Source organism: Tamandua tetradactyla, chromosome 3 (assembly GCF_023851605.1).
Source record: "Tamandua tetradactyla isolate mTamTet1 chromosome 3, mTamTet1.pri, whole genome shotgun sequence".
Lineage (NCBI taxonomy): Eukaryota > Metazoa > Chordata > Mammalia > Pilosa > Myrmecophagidae > Tamandua > Tamandua tetradactyla.
This window is the reverse complement of record NC_135329.1, coordinates 176,360,258-176,378,516: the sequence shown is the minus strand read 5'-3', so window position 1 is coordinate 176,378,516 and position 18,259 is coordinate 176,360,258. Positions and strand designations below refer to the sequence as shown.

The following is an 18,259-nucleotide window of genomic DNA, read 5'->3' as shown; positions in this document are numbered from 1 at the left end:
AGTCCCTTATATTTGAGTTCAACCTCATTAGTTAACCATTCACACATCTCTAGCTTCTATGTATGTCTAAGTCCCCTGTAATCTGTATTACAAGCCTCTGATTTTACCTTTACCGTGGTCATAAAAGTGGAGTCATACAGTATCTATCCTTTTATGTCTGGCTTGTTTCACTCAGCATTATGTCCTCAAGGCTCATCCATCTTGTCATGTGCTTCAGGATGTCATTTTGTCTTACTGCTGCATAATCCATTGTATACATTTTGTTAATCAGCTCATCTGTTGATGGGCATTTGGATTGTTTCCATCTTTTGGCAATTGTGAATAATGCTGCTGTGCTGGTTTGAAAGGATGTATGGACCTTAGAAACACCATGTTTTTATCAAAATCCCATTTCATAATGGCAGAATAATCCCTTTTCAATACTGTATGTTTGAATCTGTAATTAGATCATCTCCCTGGAGATGTAACCCAATCAAGAGTGGTTATTAAGCTGGATTAGGGGAGACATGTCTCCAGCCATTTGGGTGGGCCTTGATTAGTATCTGAAGTCCTATAAAAGAGGAAACATTTTGGAGAATGAGAGCGATTCAGAGAGAACAGAGTAGAATGACAGCTGCTAAGAACATCGGTGTGCAAATGTCTGTTTCTGTCACTGCTTTCAGTTCTGAGTTTATACCAAGTAGTGCTATTGCTGGGTCATGGGGCAACTTGATAATTAGTTTCCTAAAGAACCCCTAAACTGTCTTCCATAGTGGCTGTACCATTACACATTCCCACCAGCAGTCATAAGTGTCCTAGTTTTTCCACATCCTCTCCAACATTTGTAGTTTCCTATTTGTTTAATTGCAGCCATTCTTATAGGTGTGAAGTGGTATCTCATCGTAGTCTTGATCTGCATTTCCCTTATAGCTATTGAAAATGAGCATCTTTTCATGTGCTTTTGAGCTATCTGTATTTGCTCTTCAGAAAAATGCCTATTCATATCTTTAGCCCATTTTATGATTGGGCTGTTTGTTCTTTTGTTGTTGAGTTGTTTGATTCCTTTGGATATCAGACCTTTGTCCAATGTGTGATTTCCAAATATTTTCTCCCATTGAGCTGGCTGTCACCTTTTTGACAAAATCTTTTGAGGTACAAAAGCATTTAATTTGGAGGAGATCCCATTTATCTGTTTTTTCTTTTGTGGCTTGTGCTTTAGGTGTAAAGTTTTACCTCCTCTTACTAGGTCTTGAGGATGTTTCCCTACACTTTCTTCTAGAAGCTTTAAGGTGCTACTTCTTATATTTAGGTGTTTGATCCACTTTGAGTTAATTTTTGAATAGTGTGTAAGGTAAGGGTCCTCTTTCATTCTTCTGGCTATTGATATCCAGTTCTCCATGCCTATTTATTGAAACTATTCTTTTGTCTCAGTTTAGAGGATTTGGGGGCCTTGTCAAATATCAATTGACCACGGGGCCAAGATGGCAGCTTAGTAAGGTACGCGCGTCTTAGTTCCTCCTCCAGAGCAACTACTAAGTGACCAGAAACAGTGCAGAACAGCTCCCGGGGCCACGGCAGGGACCGGACACATAGCGTACCCCATTCTGGACTGGCTGGACCGGCTGCGAGACTCCGCTGCGGTGAGCTCCCCGAACGGCGCGCGCTTCCCCGGGCCGCAGCGGCTGGTGGCCGGTGTCCCTCCCTCCCTCCTTCCCGGAGCAGCTGAGAGTCTCGGAGAGGCGAGTTCCCCAAGCTGCGGCGGCCGGCGGACAGCACCCCTCCCTCGTGGGCGGCTTCCTGGACTGGCCGCGAGTCTCGGATCAGCGACTTCCCCAAGCTGCAGCGGCCGGCGGTCGGCACCCCTCCCCAATAGGCGGCTGCCCAGAAGGAGAGGAGGGAGTCTCCGACAGTGGCAGGGACTGGGTCCAACAAACACCAATAGTGGCATTAATAAAGGAGCCACAACATCTTTTGCTGGTGGGACCTGCAGAAAGACAAGCACCACATACTGGGCAGGATGAAAAAAAAAAACAGAGCCCAGAGACTTCACAGGAAAGTCTTTCAACCTGCTGGGTCTCACACTCAGGGAAATCTGATTAAATGTCCAGACGCCAGCAAAATAACAAATCACACCAGGAAAATTGAAGATATGGCCCAGTCAAAGGAACAAACCAATAGCTCAAATGAGATACAGGAGCTGAGACAACTAATTCTGAATATACGAACAGAAATGGAAAACCTCTTCAAAAACCAAATCAATAAATTGAGGGAGGACATGAAGAAGGCAAGGGATGAACAAAAAGAAGAAATGGAAAGTCTGGAAAAACAAATCACAGAACTTATGGGAATGAAAGATACAGTAGAAGAGATGAAAAAAAACAATGGAAACCTACAATGGTAGATTTCAAGAGACAGAGGTTAGAATTAGTGAACTGGAGGATGGAACATCTGAAATCCAAAAAGAAACAGAAACTATAGGGAAAAGAATGGAAAAATTTGAGCAGGGGCTCAGGGAATTGAATGATAATATGAAGTGCACAAATATATGTGTTGTGGATGTCCCAGAAGGAGAAGAGAAGGGAAAGGAGGAGAAAAACTAATGGAAGAAATTATCACTGAAAATTTCCCAACTCTTATGAAAGACCTAAAATTACAGATCCAAGAAGTGCAGCGCACCCCAAAGAGAATAAATCCAAATAGGCATTCTCCAAGACACGTACTAGTTAGAATGTCAGAGGTCAAAGAGAAAGAGAGGATCTTGAAAGCAGCAAGAGAAAAACAATCCATCACATACAAGGGAAACCCAAGAAGACTATGTGTAGATTTCTCAGCAGAAACCACGGAGGCTAGAAGACAGTGGGATGATATATTTAAATTACTAAAAGAGAAAAACTGCTAACCAAGACTTCTATATCTAGCAAAATTGTCTTTCAAAAATGAGGGAGAAATTAAAACATTTTCAGACAAAAAGTCACTGACAGAATTTGTGACCAAGAGACCAGCTGTTCAAGAAATACTGAAGGGAGCACTAGAGTCAGATATGAAAAGACAGAAGAGAGAGGTGTGGAGAAGAATGTAGAAAGAAGGAGAATTAGATATGATATATATAATACAAAAGGCAAAATGGTAGAGGAAAGTATTACCCAAACAGTAATAACACTAAATGTTAATGGACTGAATTCCCCAATCAAAAGACATAGACTGGCAGAATGGATTAAAAAACAGGATCCTTCTATATGCTGTCTACAGGAAACAAATCTTAGACCCAAAGATAAACAGAGGTTGAAAGTGAAAGGTTGGGAAAAGATATTTCATGCAAATAACAACCAGAAAAGAGCAGGAGTAGCTATACTAATATCCAACAAATTAGACTTCAAATGTAAAACAGTTAAAAGAGACAAAGAAGGATACTATCTACTAATAAAAGGAACAATTAAACAAGAAGACATAACAATCATAAATATTTACGCACCGAATCAGAATGCCCCCAAAATACGTGAGGAATACACTGTAATTACTGAAAAGGGAAATAGACACATCTACCATAATAGTTGGAGACTTCAATTTGCCACTCTCATCAATGGACAGAACATCTAGACAGAGGATCAATAAAGAAACAGAGAATTTGAATATTACAATAAATGAGCTAGACTTAACAGACATTTATAGGACATTACACCCCATAACAGCAGGATACACTTTTTCTCAAGTGCTCATGGATCATTCTCAAAGATAGACTATATGCTGGGTCACAAAGCAAGTCTCAACAAATTTAAAAAGATTGAAATCATACACAACACTTTCTCGGATCATAAAGGAATGAAGTTGGAAATCAATAATAGGCAGAGTGCCAGAAAATTCATAAATGCGTGGAGGCTCAACAACACACTCTTAAACAACGAGTGGGTCAAGGAAGAAATTACAAGAGAAATTAGTAAATATCTCAAGGCGAATGAAAATGAAAACACAACATATCAAAACCTATGGGACGCAGCAAAGGCAGTGCTAAGAGGGAAATTTATTGCCCTAAATGCCTATATCAGAAAAGAAGAAAGGGCAAAAATTCAGGAATTAACTGTCCACTTGGAAGAACTGGAGAAAGAACAGCAAACTAACCCCAAAGCAAGCAAAAGGAAAGAAATAACAAAGATTAGAGCAGAAACAAATGAAATTGAGAACATGAAAACAATTGAGAAAATCAGTAAGACCAGAAGTTGGTTCTATGAGAAAATCAACAAGATTGATGGGCCCTTGCCAAGATTGACAAAAAGAAGAAGAGAGAGGACGCAAATAAATAAGATCAGAAATGCAAGAGGAGACATAACCACTGACCTCACAGAAATAAAGGAGATAATAACAGGATACTATGAACAACTTTATGCTAATAAATACAACAATGTAGACGAAATGGACAAGTTCCTAGAAAGGTATGAACAACCAACTTTGACTCAAGAAGAAATAGATGACCTCAACAAACCAATCACAAGTAAAGAAATTGAATCAGTCATTCAAAAGCTTCCCAAAAAGAAAAGTCCAGGACCAGACAGCTTCACATGTGAATTCTACCAAACATTCCAGAAAGAATTAGTACCAACTCTGCTCAAACTCTTCAAAAAAATTGAAGTGGAGGGAAAGCTACCTAATTCATTCTATGAAGCCAACATCACCCTCATACCAAAACCAGGCAAAGATATTACAAAAAAAGAAAACTACAGACCAATCTCTCTAATGAATATAGATGCAAAAATCCTCAACAAAATTCTAGCAAATCGAATCCAGCAACACATTAAAAGAATTATACATCATGACCAAGTAGGATTCATCCCAGGTATGCAAGGATGGTTCAACATAAGAAAATCAATTAATGTAATACACCATATCAACAAATCAAAGCAGAAAAATCACATGATCATCTCAATTGATGCAGAGAAGGCATTTGACAAGATTCAACATCCTTTCCTGTTGAAAACACTTCAAAGGATAGGAATACAAGGGAACCTCCTTAAAATGATAGAGGGAATATATGAAAAACCCACAGCTAATATCATTCTCAATGGGGAAAAATTGAAAACTTTCCCCCTAAGATCAGGAACAAGACAAGGATGTCCATTATCACCACTATTATTCAACATCATGTTGGAGGTTCTAGCCAGAGCAATTAGACAAGAAAAAGAAATACAAGGCATCAAAATTGGAAAGGAAGAAGTAAAGCTATCACTGTTTGCAGATGATATGATACTATACATCGAAAACCCTGAAAAATCCACAGCAAAACTACTAGAGCTAATAAATGAGTACAGCAAAGTGGCAGGTTACAAGATCAACATTCAAAAATCTGTAGTGTTTCTATACACTAGCAATGAACAAGCTGAGGGGGAAATCAAGAAATGAATTCTATTTACAATTGCAACTAAAAGAATAAAATACTGAGGAATAAATTAAAGAGACAAAAGACCTATACAAAGAAAACTACAAAAAACTGTTAAAAGAAATCACAGAAGACCTAAATAGATGGAAGGGCATACCGTGTTCATGGATTGGAAGACTAAATATAGTTCAGATGTCGATCCTACCTAAATTGATTTACAGATTCAACGCAATACCAATCAAAATCCCAACAACTGACTTTTCAGAAATAGAAAAACCAATAAGCAAATTTATCTGGAAGGGCAGGGTGCCCCGAATTGCTAAAAGTATCTGAGGAAAAAAAAATGAAGCTGGAGGTCTCATGCTGCCTGACTTTAAGGCATATTATGAAGCCACAGTGGTCAAAACAGCATGGTACTGGCATAAAGATAGATATATTGACCAATGGAATCGAATAGAGTACTCAGATATAGACCCTCTCATCTATGGACATTTGATCTTTGATAAGGCAGTCAAGCCAACTCACCTGGGACAGAACATTCTCTTCAATAAATGGTGCCTAGAGAACTGGATATCCATATGCAAAAGAATGAAAGAGGACCCGTATCTCACACCTTATCCAAAAGTTAACCAAAATGGATCAAAGATCTAAACATTAGGTCTAAGACCATAAAACAGTTAGAGGAAAATGTAGGGAGATATCTTATGAATCTTATAATTGGAGGCGGTTTTATGGACCTTAAACCTAAAGCAAGAGCACTGAAGAAAGAAAGAAATGAATGGGAGCTCCTCAAAATTAAACACTTTTGTGCATCAAAGAACTTCATCAAGAAGTAGAAAGACAGCCTACACAATGGGAGATAATATTTGGAAACGACATATCAGATAAAGGTCTAGTATCCAGAATTTATAAAGAGATTGTTCAACTCAACAACAAAAAGACAGCCAACCCAATTACAAAAGGGGAAAAAGACTTGAACAGTCACCTCTCAGAAGAGGAAATACAAATGGCCAAAAGGCACCTGAAGAGATGCTCAATGTCCCTGGCCATTAGAGAAATGCAAATCAAAACCACAATGAGATATCACCTCACACCCACCAGAATGGCCATTATCAACAAAACAGAAAATGACAAGTGCTGGAGAGGATGTGGAGAAAGAGGCACACTTATCCACTGTTGGTGGGAATGTCAAATGGTGCAACCACTGTGGAAGGCAGTTTCGGGGTTCCTCAAAAAGCTGAATATAGAAATGCCATATGATCCAGCAATACCATTGCTAGGTATCTACTCAGAGGACTTAAGGGCAAAGACACAAACGGACATTTGCACACCAATGTTTATAGCAGCATTATTTACAATTGCAAAGAGATGGAAACAGCCAAAATGTCCATCAACAGACGAGTGGCTAAACAAACTGTGGTATATACATACGATGGAATATTATGCAGCTTTAAGACAGAATAAACTTATGAAGCATGTAATAACATAGATGGACCTAGAGAACATTATGCTGAGTGAGACTAGCCAAAAACTAAAGGACAAATACTGTATGGTCCCACTGATGTGAACCGACATTAGAGAATAAACTTGGAATATGTCATTGGTAACAGAGACCATCAGGAGATAGAAATAGGATAAGACAATGGGTAATTGGAGCTGAAGGGATACAGACTGTGCAACAAGACTGGATGCAAAAACTCAGAAATGGACAGCACAATGCTACCTAATTGTGATGTAATTATGTTAAAACACTGAATGAAGCTGCATCTGAGGTATAGTTTTTTTAATTTTTTATTTATTTTTTATTTTTTTCTCTCTATTATCGTTTTATTTCTTTTTCTGTTGTCTTTCTATTTCTTTTTCTAAATCAATGCAAATGTACTAAGAAATGATGAATATGCATCTATGTGATGATATTAAGAATTACTGATTGTATATATAGAATGGAATGATAAAAAAAAAAAAAATCAATTGACCATAGGTTTGGTAGTCTGTTTCTACACTCTCGATTCAACTCCATTGGTCGATACTTCTGTCTTTGCCAGTACCATGCTGTCTTGACCACTGTGTCTTTATAGTAAGGTTTAAAGTCAAGAAGTGTTTATCTTCCCACTGTCTTCTTTTTTAGGATACTTTTAGTTTTTCAGTGTCTCTTCCCCTTCCAGATGAATTTGGGATCTAGATTTTCCAAGTCTTCGAAGTAGGTTGTTGGAATTTTGGTACTGTGTTGAATCTGTAGATCAGTTTGGGTAGAGTTGACATCTTAACTATCCATGAGCAGGGAATGCCTTTCCACCTATTTAGATCTTTGATATCTTTTAGCAATGTTATGTAGTTTTCTCTGTACAAGTCCTTTATGTCCTTAGTTATGTTCATTCCTAGGTACTTGATTCTTTTAGTTGCTATTTTGAATGGAATTTTTTCCATAATGGACTCCTCAGTTAGGTCATTGCTTGTGTATAGAAGCATTACTGATTTTTGCACATTAATTTTATTTCCCATCACCTTGCTGAATTTATTAGCTCAAATAGCTTTGTTGTAGATTTCTCAGGAATTTCCATGTATAGTGTCATGTCATCTGCAAATAATGAAAGTTTTGCTTCTTCCTTTCCAATTTAGATGCCTTGTATTTCTTTATCCTTCATGATTGCTCTAGCTAGAACTTCTAGACCAGTGTTGAATAATAGTGGTGACAGTGGGCATCCTTGTCTCATTCCTGATCTTAAGTGGAAAGGTTTCAGTCTTTCTCCATTGAGTACGATGCTGGCTATGGGTTTTTCATAGATACCCTTTATCATATTGAGGAAATTACCTTTGATTCCTGAATTTGAAGTGTTTTTATCAGAAAAGGATGTTGCATTTGTTGAATGCTTTTTCAGCATCAGTGGAAATGATCATGTGGTTTTTCCCTTTCAATTTGTTAGGGTACTGTATTACATTAATTGATTTTCTTGTGTCGACTCATCCTTGCATTCCTGGTAGAAACCTACTTGGTTGTGGTGTAAATTCTTTTAATGTGTTGTTGGATTCGATTTGCTAGTATTTTGTTGAGAATTTTTACATCTGTGTTCATTAGGGAGATTGGCCTGTAGGTTTCCTTTCTTATAGCATCATTATCCGATTTTGGTTTTAAAATGATTTTTAGCTTCATTAAATGAGTTAGGTAGTTTCCTTTTTTCCTCATTCTTTTAGAAAAGTTTGAGCAGGATTGGTGTTAGCTTTTTGAAATGTTTGATAAAATTCCCCTGTGAGGCCATCTGACCCTGGGCTTTTCTTTGTAGGAAGATTTTTGATGACTGATTGAATCTCTTTTCTTGTGGTTGGTTTGTTGAGATCGTCTGTTTCTTCCTGAGTCAGTGTAGCTTGTTTGTGTGTTTCCTGGAATTTGTCCCCTTCATTTAAATTGTCTATTTTGTTGACATATAGTTGTTCATAGAGTCCTCTCATCATTTCTTTTATTTCTTCAGGGTCCATGGTAACACACCCCTTCTCATATTTGAATTTGCTTATTTGCATCCCCTCTCTTTTTTTCTTTGTCAGTCTTGCTAGTGGCCCATCAATTTTATTTCTTTTCTCAAAGAACCAACTTTTGGTTTTATTGATTTTTTTCTGTTGTTCTTTTGTTCTTCCATTCATTTATCTCTGCTTTGATCTCTATTTCTCTCTTCAGTTTGCTTTGGGGTTAGTTTGCTGTTCTTTCTCAAGTTCCTGAAGGTGAGCAATTAAGTTCTTGATTATTGTTTTTTAGTATAGACATTTAGGGCAATAAATTTCTCTCTCAGCACAGCGTCCCCAAAGATCTGGTATGTTGTGTTCTCATTTTCATTCATCTCCAGATGGCTACTGATTTCTCTAGCAGTTTCTTCTTTGACCCATTCGTTGTTTTAAGAGTGTGATTTTTAATCTCCATATATTTGTGAATGTTCTCATTCTTTGGTGGTTATTGATATCCAGCCTCATTCCATTATGATCAGAGATGGTACTTTGAATAATTTCAGTGTTTTTAAATTTATAAAGACCTATTTTGTTCCCCAGCATATGATCTATCCTGGAGAATGTTTCATGAGCACTACAGAAGAATGTATAACCCTGTGCTTTGGGGTGCAATGACCTATATATATCTGTTAGATCTAATTCATATCAAGTTGTTTAACTTTCTATTTCCTTGTTGATCTTCTGTCTGGTTGTTCTATTATAGAGGAGAGTGGTGTATTGAAGTCTCCTACTGTTATTGTTGAAACATCTATTGTTCCCTCCAGTTTTGCCAACATCTGTCTCATGTGCTTTAGAGCTCCTTAATTGGGAGCATGAATATTTATGATTGTTACTTCTTCTTTTCTTGGTGAGTTGTCCCTTTTATTAATATATAGTGTCCTTCTTTGTCTCTTATCATGTGTTTACACTTAAAGCCTGTTTTATCTGATACTAGTATAGCTACTCCTGCTTTCTTTTGGTTACAACTTGCATGGAACATCTTTTTCCATCCTTTCACCTTCAGTCTACTTCTATTCTTGTGTCTAAGATGAGTCTCTTATAAGCAACATATAGCTGGATTATATTTCTTAATCCACCCTGCCAATCTGTATCTTTTAATTGGTAAATTTAGTCTGTTAACATTCAGAGTTATTAGTGAAAAGCTGTTTCATGTATCTACCATCTTACTTTTTGAATTTTGTCAGATCTGTATATTCTTCTCCCTCTTTCTCTTTTTTCCTTTAAGTTATCCTTACTGTACTCTTCACTTCTGTGTCCTCTTCCAGACCTCCCTCTCCTGTCTTTTTTTCTGAACTGCAGAATTCCCTTTAGTATTTCTTGTAGAGCCGATCTCTTTTTGACAAATTCTTTCAGCATTTGTTCGGCAGTGAAAATTTTAATCTCTCCCTCAGTTTTTTTTATTATTGTATAATATGATGTATATACAAAGTAAAGAAAAAAAAAAAGCAATGGTTTTTAAAGCACACTTCAACAAGTAGTTATAGGAATATCCCAGTGTTTGTCATGGGCTACCATACTCTCATCTCAGATTTTTCCTTCTAGCTGCTCCAGAAGAGAGGAGGCTAAAATGAATAAATATTTTTTATCATCGTAATTGACTCTTTTTTCTTCTTTGTGGAAAATAACATATATACAAAAAAGCAATGAATTTCAAAGCACATTAGTTGTAGAACTTATTTCAGAGTTTGGCATGGGTTACAATTCCGCAATTTTAGGTCTTTACTTCTAATTGCTCTAAGATACTGGAGACTAAAAGAGATATCAATTTAATGATTCAGCAATCATATTCATTTGTTAAATCCTATCTTCTCTGTAAAACTCCACTATTACCTGTGATCTTTCTGTCCCTCTCTTTAGGGATGTTTGGGCTATGGCCATTCTAACTTTTTCACATTGGAAGGGTCTGTCAATAATGTGAGGTAGGGAAATGGAACTAGCTGATGTTCTGGAGAAGCTGGTCCCTCTAGATTTCAGGATTTATCTGGTCCAGGGACCCATCTGGAGGTTTAGGTTTCTGCAAAGTTACTCTAGTCCATGAAATCCTTGTGGAATCTTACATATTGCCCTAGGTGTTCTTTAGGTTTGGCTGGAATGGTCCTGGTTGGGGTTTGACAAATTATGATTGATGGTGTTCTAGTTTGCTAGCTGCCGGAATGCAACACACCAGAGATGGATTGGCTTTTAATAAAAGGGGATTTATTTTGTTGGTTCTTCAGAGGAAAGGCAGCTAACTTTCCACTGAGGTTCTTTCTTACGTGGAAGGCACAGGATGGTCTCTGCTGGTCTTCTTTCCAGGCCCCTGGGTTCTAACAACTTTCCCCGGAGTGACTTCTTTCTGCGTCCCCGAAGGCCTGGGCTGAGCTGCAAGTGCTGAGATGAGGAATGCCGAGCTGCTTAGCTGTGCTACATTACGATCTCTCATTTAAGCCCCAGCCAATTAAGTCAAACGTCACTCATTGCAGCAGACATGCCTCCTAGCTGACTGCAGATGTAATTAGCAACAGATGAGGTTCACATACCATTGGCTTATGTCTGCAGCAACAAGATTAAGTATGCTCGCCTGGCCAAGTTGACAGCTGAATCTAACACAGGTAGCAATGTTTAAATGAAGCTTGCATAAGAATAGCCTCCATAGTAGCCTCGGAACTCTATTTGAACTCTCTCTGCCACTGCTGCTTTATTAGTTATATCTCACTCAGTTTTGAAGGACATTTTGACTGGGTACAGAATTCTTGGCTGAAAGTCTTTCTCTTTCAGGATCTTGAATATATTATACTACTGCCTTCTTTTAGTGAAGATCTATGGGTGGTGTTCTATTCGCTAGCTGCTGGGATGCAATGTACCAGAAACAGAATGGCTTTTAAAAAGGGAAATTTAATAAGTTTCTGATTTACAGTTCTAAGGCCAAGAAAATGTCCCAATTAAAACAAGTCTATAGATATGTCCAATCAAAGGCATCCAGGGAAAGATACCTTGGTTCAAGAAGGCCGATGAAGTTCTGGGTTTCTCTCTCAAGTAAGAAGGCACATGGCGAACAGTCACAGTTTTTCTCTCGGCTGGAAGGGCACATGGTGAGCATGGCGTCATCTGCTAGCTTTCTCTCCTGGCTTCCTGTTTCGTGAAGCAACCCAGGAGGCATTTTCCTTCTTCATGTCCAAAGCACTGGCTGATGGACTCTGTGCTTCATGGTGCTGCAGCATTCTCTGCTCTCTCTGAATCTCTCTCATTCTCCAAAATGTTTCCTCTTTCATAGGACTTCAGAAACTAATCAAGACCCACCCAAATGGGTGGAGACATGTTGACACCTAATCCAGCTTAACAACCACTCTTGATTAAATCACATCTCCAGGGAGATGATCTAATTACAGATTGAAGCATGCAGTATTGAATAGGGATTATTCTGCCTTTACAAAATGAAATTTTGATTAAAACGTGGCTTTTCTAGGGGACATGCATCCTTGCAAACCAGCACAGGTGGCAAACTAAAATTTTGTCTTATGTTTATATTTCTCTTTCACTTTTTAGAACTTCAATTTTATTGTGATAAAATGTATGGAACATAAAATTGGCCATTTCAGCTATTTTTAAGTGTAGAATTCAGTGGCATTATTATATTTACAGTGTTGTATTACCATCACCACCATCTATTTTTAAGACTTTTACATCCAACCCAAGCAGAAACACTGTGCTGTACCATTAAGTAATGTCTTTCCGTTACCTCTTCCATGCTGCCCCTGGTAACCGCGCATCTACTTTGTGTCTCTATGCGTTTACTTATTCTATATATTTCATATAAGTGGATCATAAAATATTAGTCTTGATGTGTCTGGCTTACTTTATTTAGCATAATGTTTTCAAGATTCATCCATGTCTAGCATATTTCTTTTCACTTTTGAATTATATTTTAACTAGGTATAAAGCTCTCAGCACTTCAAAAATATTTCATTGTCTTCTGTTCATTGCTGTTGCTTATGAGAGCATATTTTCTGATTGTTTGGTTTTTTTTTTGGTAGACAAATTATCTGATCTCTCCAATTGTTTTAAATTCTTTACTTGGGTATTACAAAGTTTTATTATGATATCTCGAGGCATTAATTTATTTTTGAGTTTTGGAATATGTGCTTCTTCAGTCTGAGAATTCGTGTCTGTTACCAATTCTGAAAAATTCCAAACCTCCTGTTCTTCTCTTTTTTCATGGCCAATGTGTTTTCCCTTTACCTTCATCTACATCCACCTCCATATTATTTAGAAGCAAATTCCATATAAATAATAATTCTTAATATCAAATATCCAAGAGACATTCAAATGTCCATTTATGTTTTTAAGTTTGTTTCAACTGTGATCCAAATAATGTGCCCAGTTGCAATCAATTCATGTCTTGTCTCTTTTTAAGAAATTTTTTTTAGTACAGTTTTATTGAGACACATTTACACGCTGTACAGACCATCTGAAGTAGCACTGGCTCTCAGTATTGTCACATTGTTGTGCATACATCCCCATGATCAATTTGGAATATTTTCATTACTCCAGAAAGGAAATAAAAATAAAAAAATAAAACCCAAATCCTCTCATACCCTTTATCCCTCCCTCCCATTGGCCAATAGTATTGCTGTCATTGGTACATTTGTTAACTGTTAATGAAAGAATATTAAAATATTATTGTTAACCATAGTTCATAGTTTGCAATAAGTACATTTTTCACCATATATCCATCTATTATTATTTTTTAACGTTTGTTCCCCCTATTATTTATTTATTTTTAATCCATATGTTTTACTCATCTGTCCATGCCGTAGATAAAAGGAGCATCAGTAGCATCAGACACAAGGTTTATATAATCACACAGTCACATTGAGAAAGCTGTGTCATTATACAGTCATCTTCAGGGAACATGGCTACTGGAACACAGGTCTACAGTTTCAGGCACTTCCCTCTAGCCTCTCTAGTACACCTTAGACTAAAAACAGGAAATATATATAATGCATAAGAATAACCTCCAGGATAACTTCTCGACTGTATTTGAAATCTCTCAGCCACTGACACTTTATTTTGTCTCATTACTCTCTTCCCCCTTTCATTTGAGAAGGTTTTCTCAATCCCTTGATGCCGAGTCCCAGCTCATTCTAGGATTTCTGTTTTACATTGCCAGGGAGGTTTACACTCCTGGGAGTCATGTCCCATGTAAAGATGGGGAGGGCAGTGAGTTTGCTTGCCATGTCAGGCAAGAGAGAGGCCACATCTGAGCAACAAATGAGGTTCTCTGAGGGTGACTCTTTAGGCCTAATTTAAAGTTGGCTTAGCATATCCTTTGCAGGGATAAGTTTCATATGAACAAACCCCAAGATTAAGGGCTTGGCCTATTGATTTGGTTGTCCCTACTGCTTTTGAGAATATCAGGAATTCTCCAAATGGGGAAGTTGAATTTTCCCTTTTCTTGCCATTCTGCACAGGGACTTTGCAAATACTTCTTTATTCACTGTTTAAATCACTCTGGGATTTATTGGGGCATCACATTGGACAAACCTACAAATCTCACTCCCTGTTCAAGATTCCATGTACTTATGTTGTTCAGTTAACCTGTCCATATATTAGAAAATGCACTAATCAAAATATAAATTTTGCACCAAAGAAACATTTTTTGCTTTAGTCTCACACAGAAGTTGAAGTTTTAAAATACAAATAACCATCTACTTTCAGTACACTGCAATATTGACATTCCTTTGTTCTCCTTCATGCAAAAACATTTTTTAATTTGTACATTTAGTCACTTTCATTATACACTGTAGGCCTTTCTAGATTATACCATCTCAGGCTTTATCATCTATCTTTCCTTCTGGTTTCATATGTGCCCCCAGCCCTTATCCCTCTGTCCTTCTCACATTCAGCTTCATTCAGTGTTCTTACATTATTGTGCTACAATCAGGTAGTATTGTGCTATCTACTTCTGAATTTTTACGATCAGTCCAGTTGCAAAGTATCCCTTCAGCTCCGATTATATCTACCCTATTTTTATCCCCTGATGACCTGTGTTCTTAACTGAAATTGTTCATGTTTGTTCATTAGTGTTAGCTCATATCAGTGAGACCATACAGTATTTGTCCTTTTCTTTCTGGCTAGTCTCACTCAGCATAATGTCCTCAAGATCCATCTACATTGTACATCCTTCATGACTTTATTCTGTCTAAAAGCTGTGTAATATTCCATCGTATGTATATACCACAGTTTGTTTAGCCACTTGTCTGTTGATAGACATTTGGGCTGTTTCCATATCTTGGCAATTGTAAATAATGCTGCTATAAACATTGGTTTGCAAATGTCCATTTGTGTCCTTGCCTTCATGTGCTCTGAATAAATACATAGCAATGGGATTGCTGGATCATATGGCAGTTCTGTACTTAGCTTCCTGAGGAACCGCCAAAACTGCCTTCCACGGTGGTTATACAATTTGATATTCCCACCAGCAGTGGATAACTGTGCCTCTTTCTCCACATTCTCTCCAGCACTTGTTGTTTTCTGTTTTATTGATAATGGTCATTCTGGTGGGTGTGAGATGATATCTCATTGTAGTTTTGATTTGCATTTCCCTAATAGCCAGGGAAGTTGAGCATCTTTTCATGTGCCTTTTGGCCATTTGTATTTCCTCTTCTGAGAAGTGTCAGTTCTTGTCTTTTGCCCATTTTGTAATTGGGTTGTTTGTCTTTTTGTTGTTGAGTTGAATAATCTTTTTGTATATTCTGGGTATTAGACCCTTATCTGATAATGTCGTTTCCAAGTATTGTCTCTCATTGTGTAGGCTGTCTTTTTACTTTTTTGACAAAATTCTTTGATGGACAAAAGTGTTTAATTTTGAGAAGTTCCCATTTATCTATTTCTTTCTTCAATACTCATGCTTTGGGTGTAAGATCTAGGAAACTGCCTCCTATTATAAGTTTGTAAGATATTTCCCTACATTTTCTTCTAAAAACTTAATGGTCTTAGATCTAATGTTTAGGTCTTTGATCCATTTTGAGTTAATTTTTGTATAGGGTGTGAGATATGGACCCTCTTTCATTCTTTTGCATGTGGATATCCAGTTCTCCAAGCACCATTTATTGAAGAGTGTTCTGTCCCAGGTGAGTTGGCTTGACTGCGTTATCAAAAATCAATTGTCCATAGATGAGAGGGTCTATATCTGAACACTATTCAATTTCATTGGTCAGGATATCTGTCTTTATGCCAGTACCATGTTGTTTTGACCACTGTAGCTTCATAACATGCCTTAAAGTCAGGTAGTGTGAGATGTCCGACTTTGTTTTTCTTTCTCAGGATATTAAAAATATTTTTTATCATGTAATATAACATATTTACAAAAAAAGCAATAAATTTCCAAGTACGTTTAACAAATATATCACAACAGAACCCTTCATAGGGTCAAGTGAGTGTGGTCAGCTGATCTAGGCAGAGAAACAAGGAGGGGGATCTCTGCAGAAGCCAAATATAAATAAATATCTGGGCCATGTTATCCAGAGTACATCATCCAAAATCTCTTAATTACAATATAAAACAATCAAATTTGTGTCTTTGAACTTTTGGGTTCCTGTAAGTTTTTACAGATTTCTATTTCATGTTTCCAAGATACACTGTTTTATATTTTCTGAGTTAAATTTCTCTTTACTCAGTAGTGGTCTGAGGGGTTTTAACGTGACTCATTCTACCTTATAAGCTTGTGTGAAATTGTGTCCTGTATAAGGCCTTTTAGTAGGAATTGTAATTGGACTTGGCATATAGTTGTTGATCAGTAAGTGGCAGATGATAATTATGATATCCTACCAGCTGTTACTTACTTACAAATCTTTTAAGTGTTTGATATTTGGTAAACCTAATCTTATTGGTTACTGACCAGCATTAAATTTTGTAATCAAGTTTTTTTTCATTTGTTTGTTTTTTGCATGGGCAGGCACCAGGAATTGAATCCAGGTCACCAGTGTAATAAAGTTTTAATCATGGATTTGTTAAAAAAAAGTAAATAAAAACTAAGTGTTAGCTTCAGTTTTAAATGCTTTTGAAACTCATTATTGAAATCTTCACATGTAACTTGCTTTACTAATTGAAGTTACTGTTTTCTGCAGCTTCTTATTCTCCTTAATAAAATTTTTGTTAGGTGATCAACAATTGAAGAAAAAAAGAGAAACTTAGAATTATTTAAATATTCCATGCCATTTCAGTTGTAGCAAGGAGCTTTGTTTTTCTTCCAGTATTTCTGTTTTTACACAACTTAATCAATTGTTGTAATGGCAGTTTGTTTTACCATTTATGGCTCTGACTTATCAAATTATCTGATAATAGCATCAGCTTATCCCTCTAATTCCCACTTGAAACTCTGGGATGCATGATTGTTTCCTAAGGAAATAAGGCACAAGTCCCTAACTATTTCTATTAAAGTTACTATTAGAATTGTTCCCAATTGCGTTTTTTATACTAAGAAATTTTTTTTTTGTTTTAAAAATAAGAACTCTTTTAATAATATCTGGCTTGTTTCACTGTATTTATCTTCTTTCATAGTGTGTAAAATATGCATTCTGAAAAAGTACTATATAGTGAAATGTTTCTGTTTAATGTCATGCATATTATAAATACCATACTGGGTTACTGAATCTTTCTTTCTCTACTTCCAGTGATTTCTTAAATAAAAACCAGGAGCTGTTGCAAGATTTATCAGAAGTGAATGATGAAAACACCCAGTTGATGGAAATACTGAATACTTTATTTTTCTTACCAATCAGACGACTTCATAATTATGCAAAAGTTTTGCTGAAGCTTGCTACTTGTTTTGAAGTGGTAATCCCCCATAAATATCCCCTTTGTATGGTTGGGAAGCCAAGGACAAACAGTTTGTTTCCTTGTTTAAATTATACTGCCACATGAAAAAAAAAATTATACTGCCACATGATCTGGAACCCTACTAATTTAATATTAGTTTATATGTATCTGATTAAAGCATCTCTTTCTGCAGGAAATTGGAAGAGGAATGTATGATTATACATAAATCTAGTTTTCCTTGCTGTGGATTTTGAGTACCTACTAAGTGCTCCCGCCTTCTGGAGCTCTTTCAAACCCTGGCTCTCTATATAGTAGCAGACACTTATAAGGCAGTGGAGTTACCACATGGTCTTGATACATAATAAAGTAATGCCAGGTGTTATGACAATCACAGGATTAAAGGCTTTTCTCAAATGTTAACTAGTCTACTTTCTGTATAGAATTAGTTAGGTGGGTTCATAGATAGCTAGCATCACTCTCGGATGTGGGTGCATGTTAAAGCTGGTCCTGAGACAGTCACCTTTTTTTTTTTTTCCCCCAAATATTTTTATTGATAAAACACACATACGAATACAAACATTTTTTTTCATGGGCTATCATATGATCCTTTCAGATTTT

General features: G+C 36.8%; 1 protein-coding gene across 6 annotated transcripts in view; it reads left to right on the top strand.

The window, feature by feature from the left end:
- Positions 1 to 18,259, top strand: part of ALS2 (alsin Rho guanine nucleotide exchange factor ALS2) — a 116,453-nt gene that overhangs the window by 58,455 nt on the left and 39,739 nt on the right. For all 6 annotated transcript variants that reach the window (XM_077154716.1, XM_077154719.1, XM_077154714.1 and 3 more), the window contains one exon: positions 17,497 to 17,659. In XM_077154716.1, coding sequence (XP_077010831.1) covers positions 17,497 to 17,659 — 163 coding nt within the window. The remainder of the gene's footprint in view (positions 1 to 17,496; positions 17,660 to 18,259) is intronic.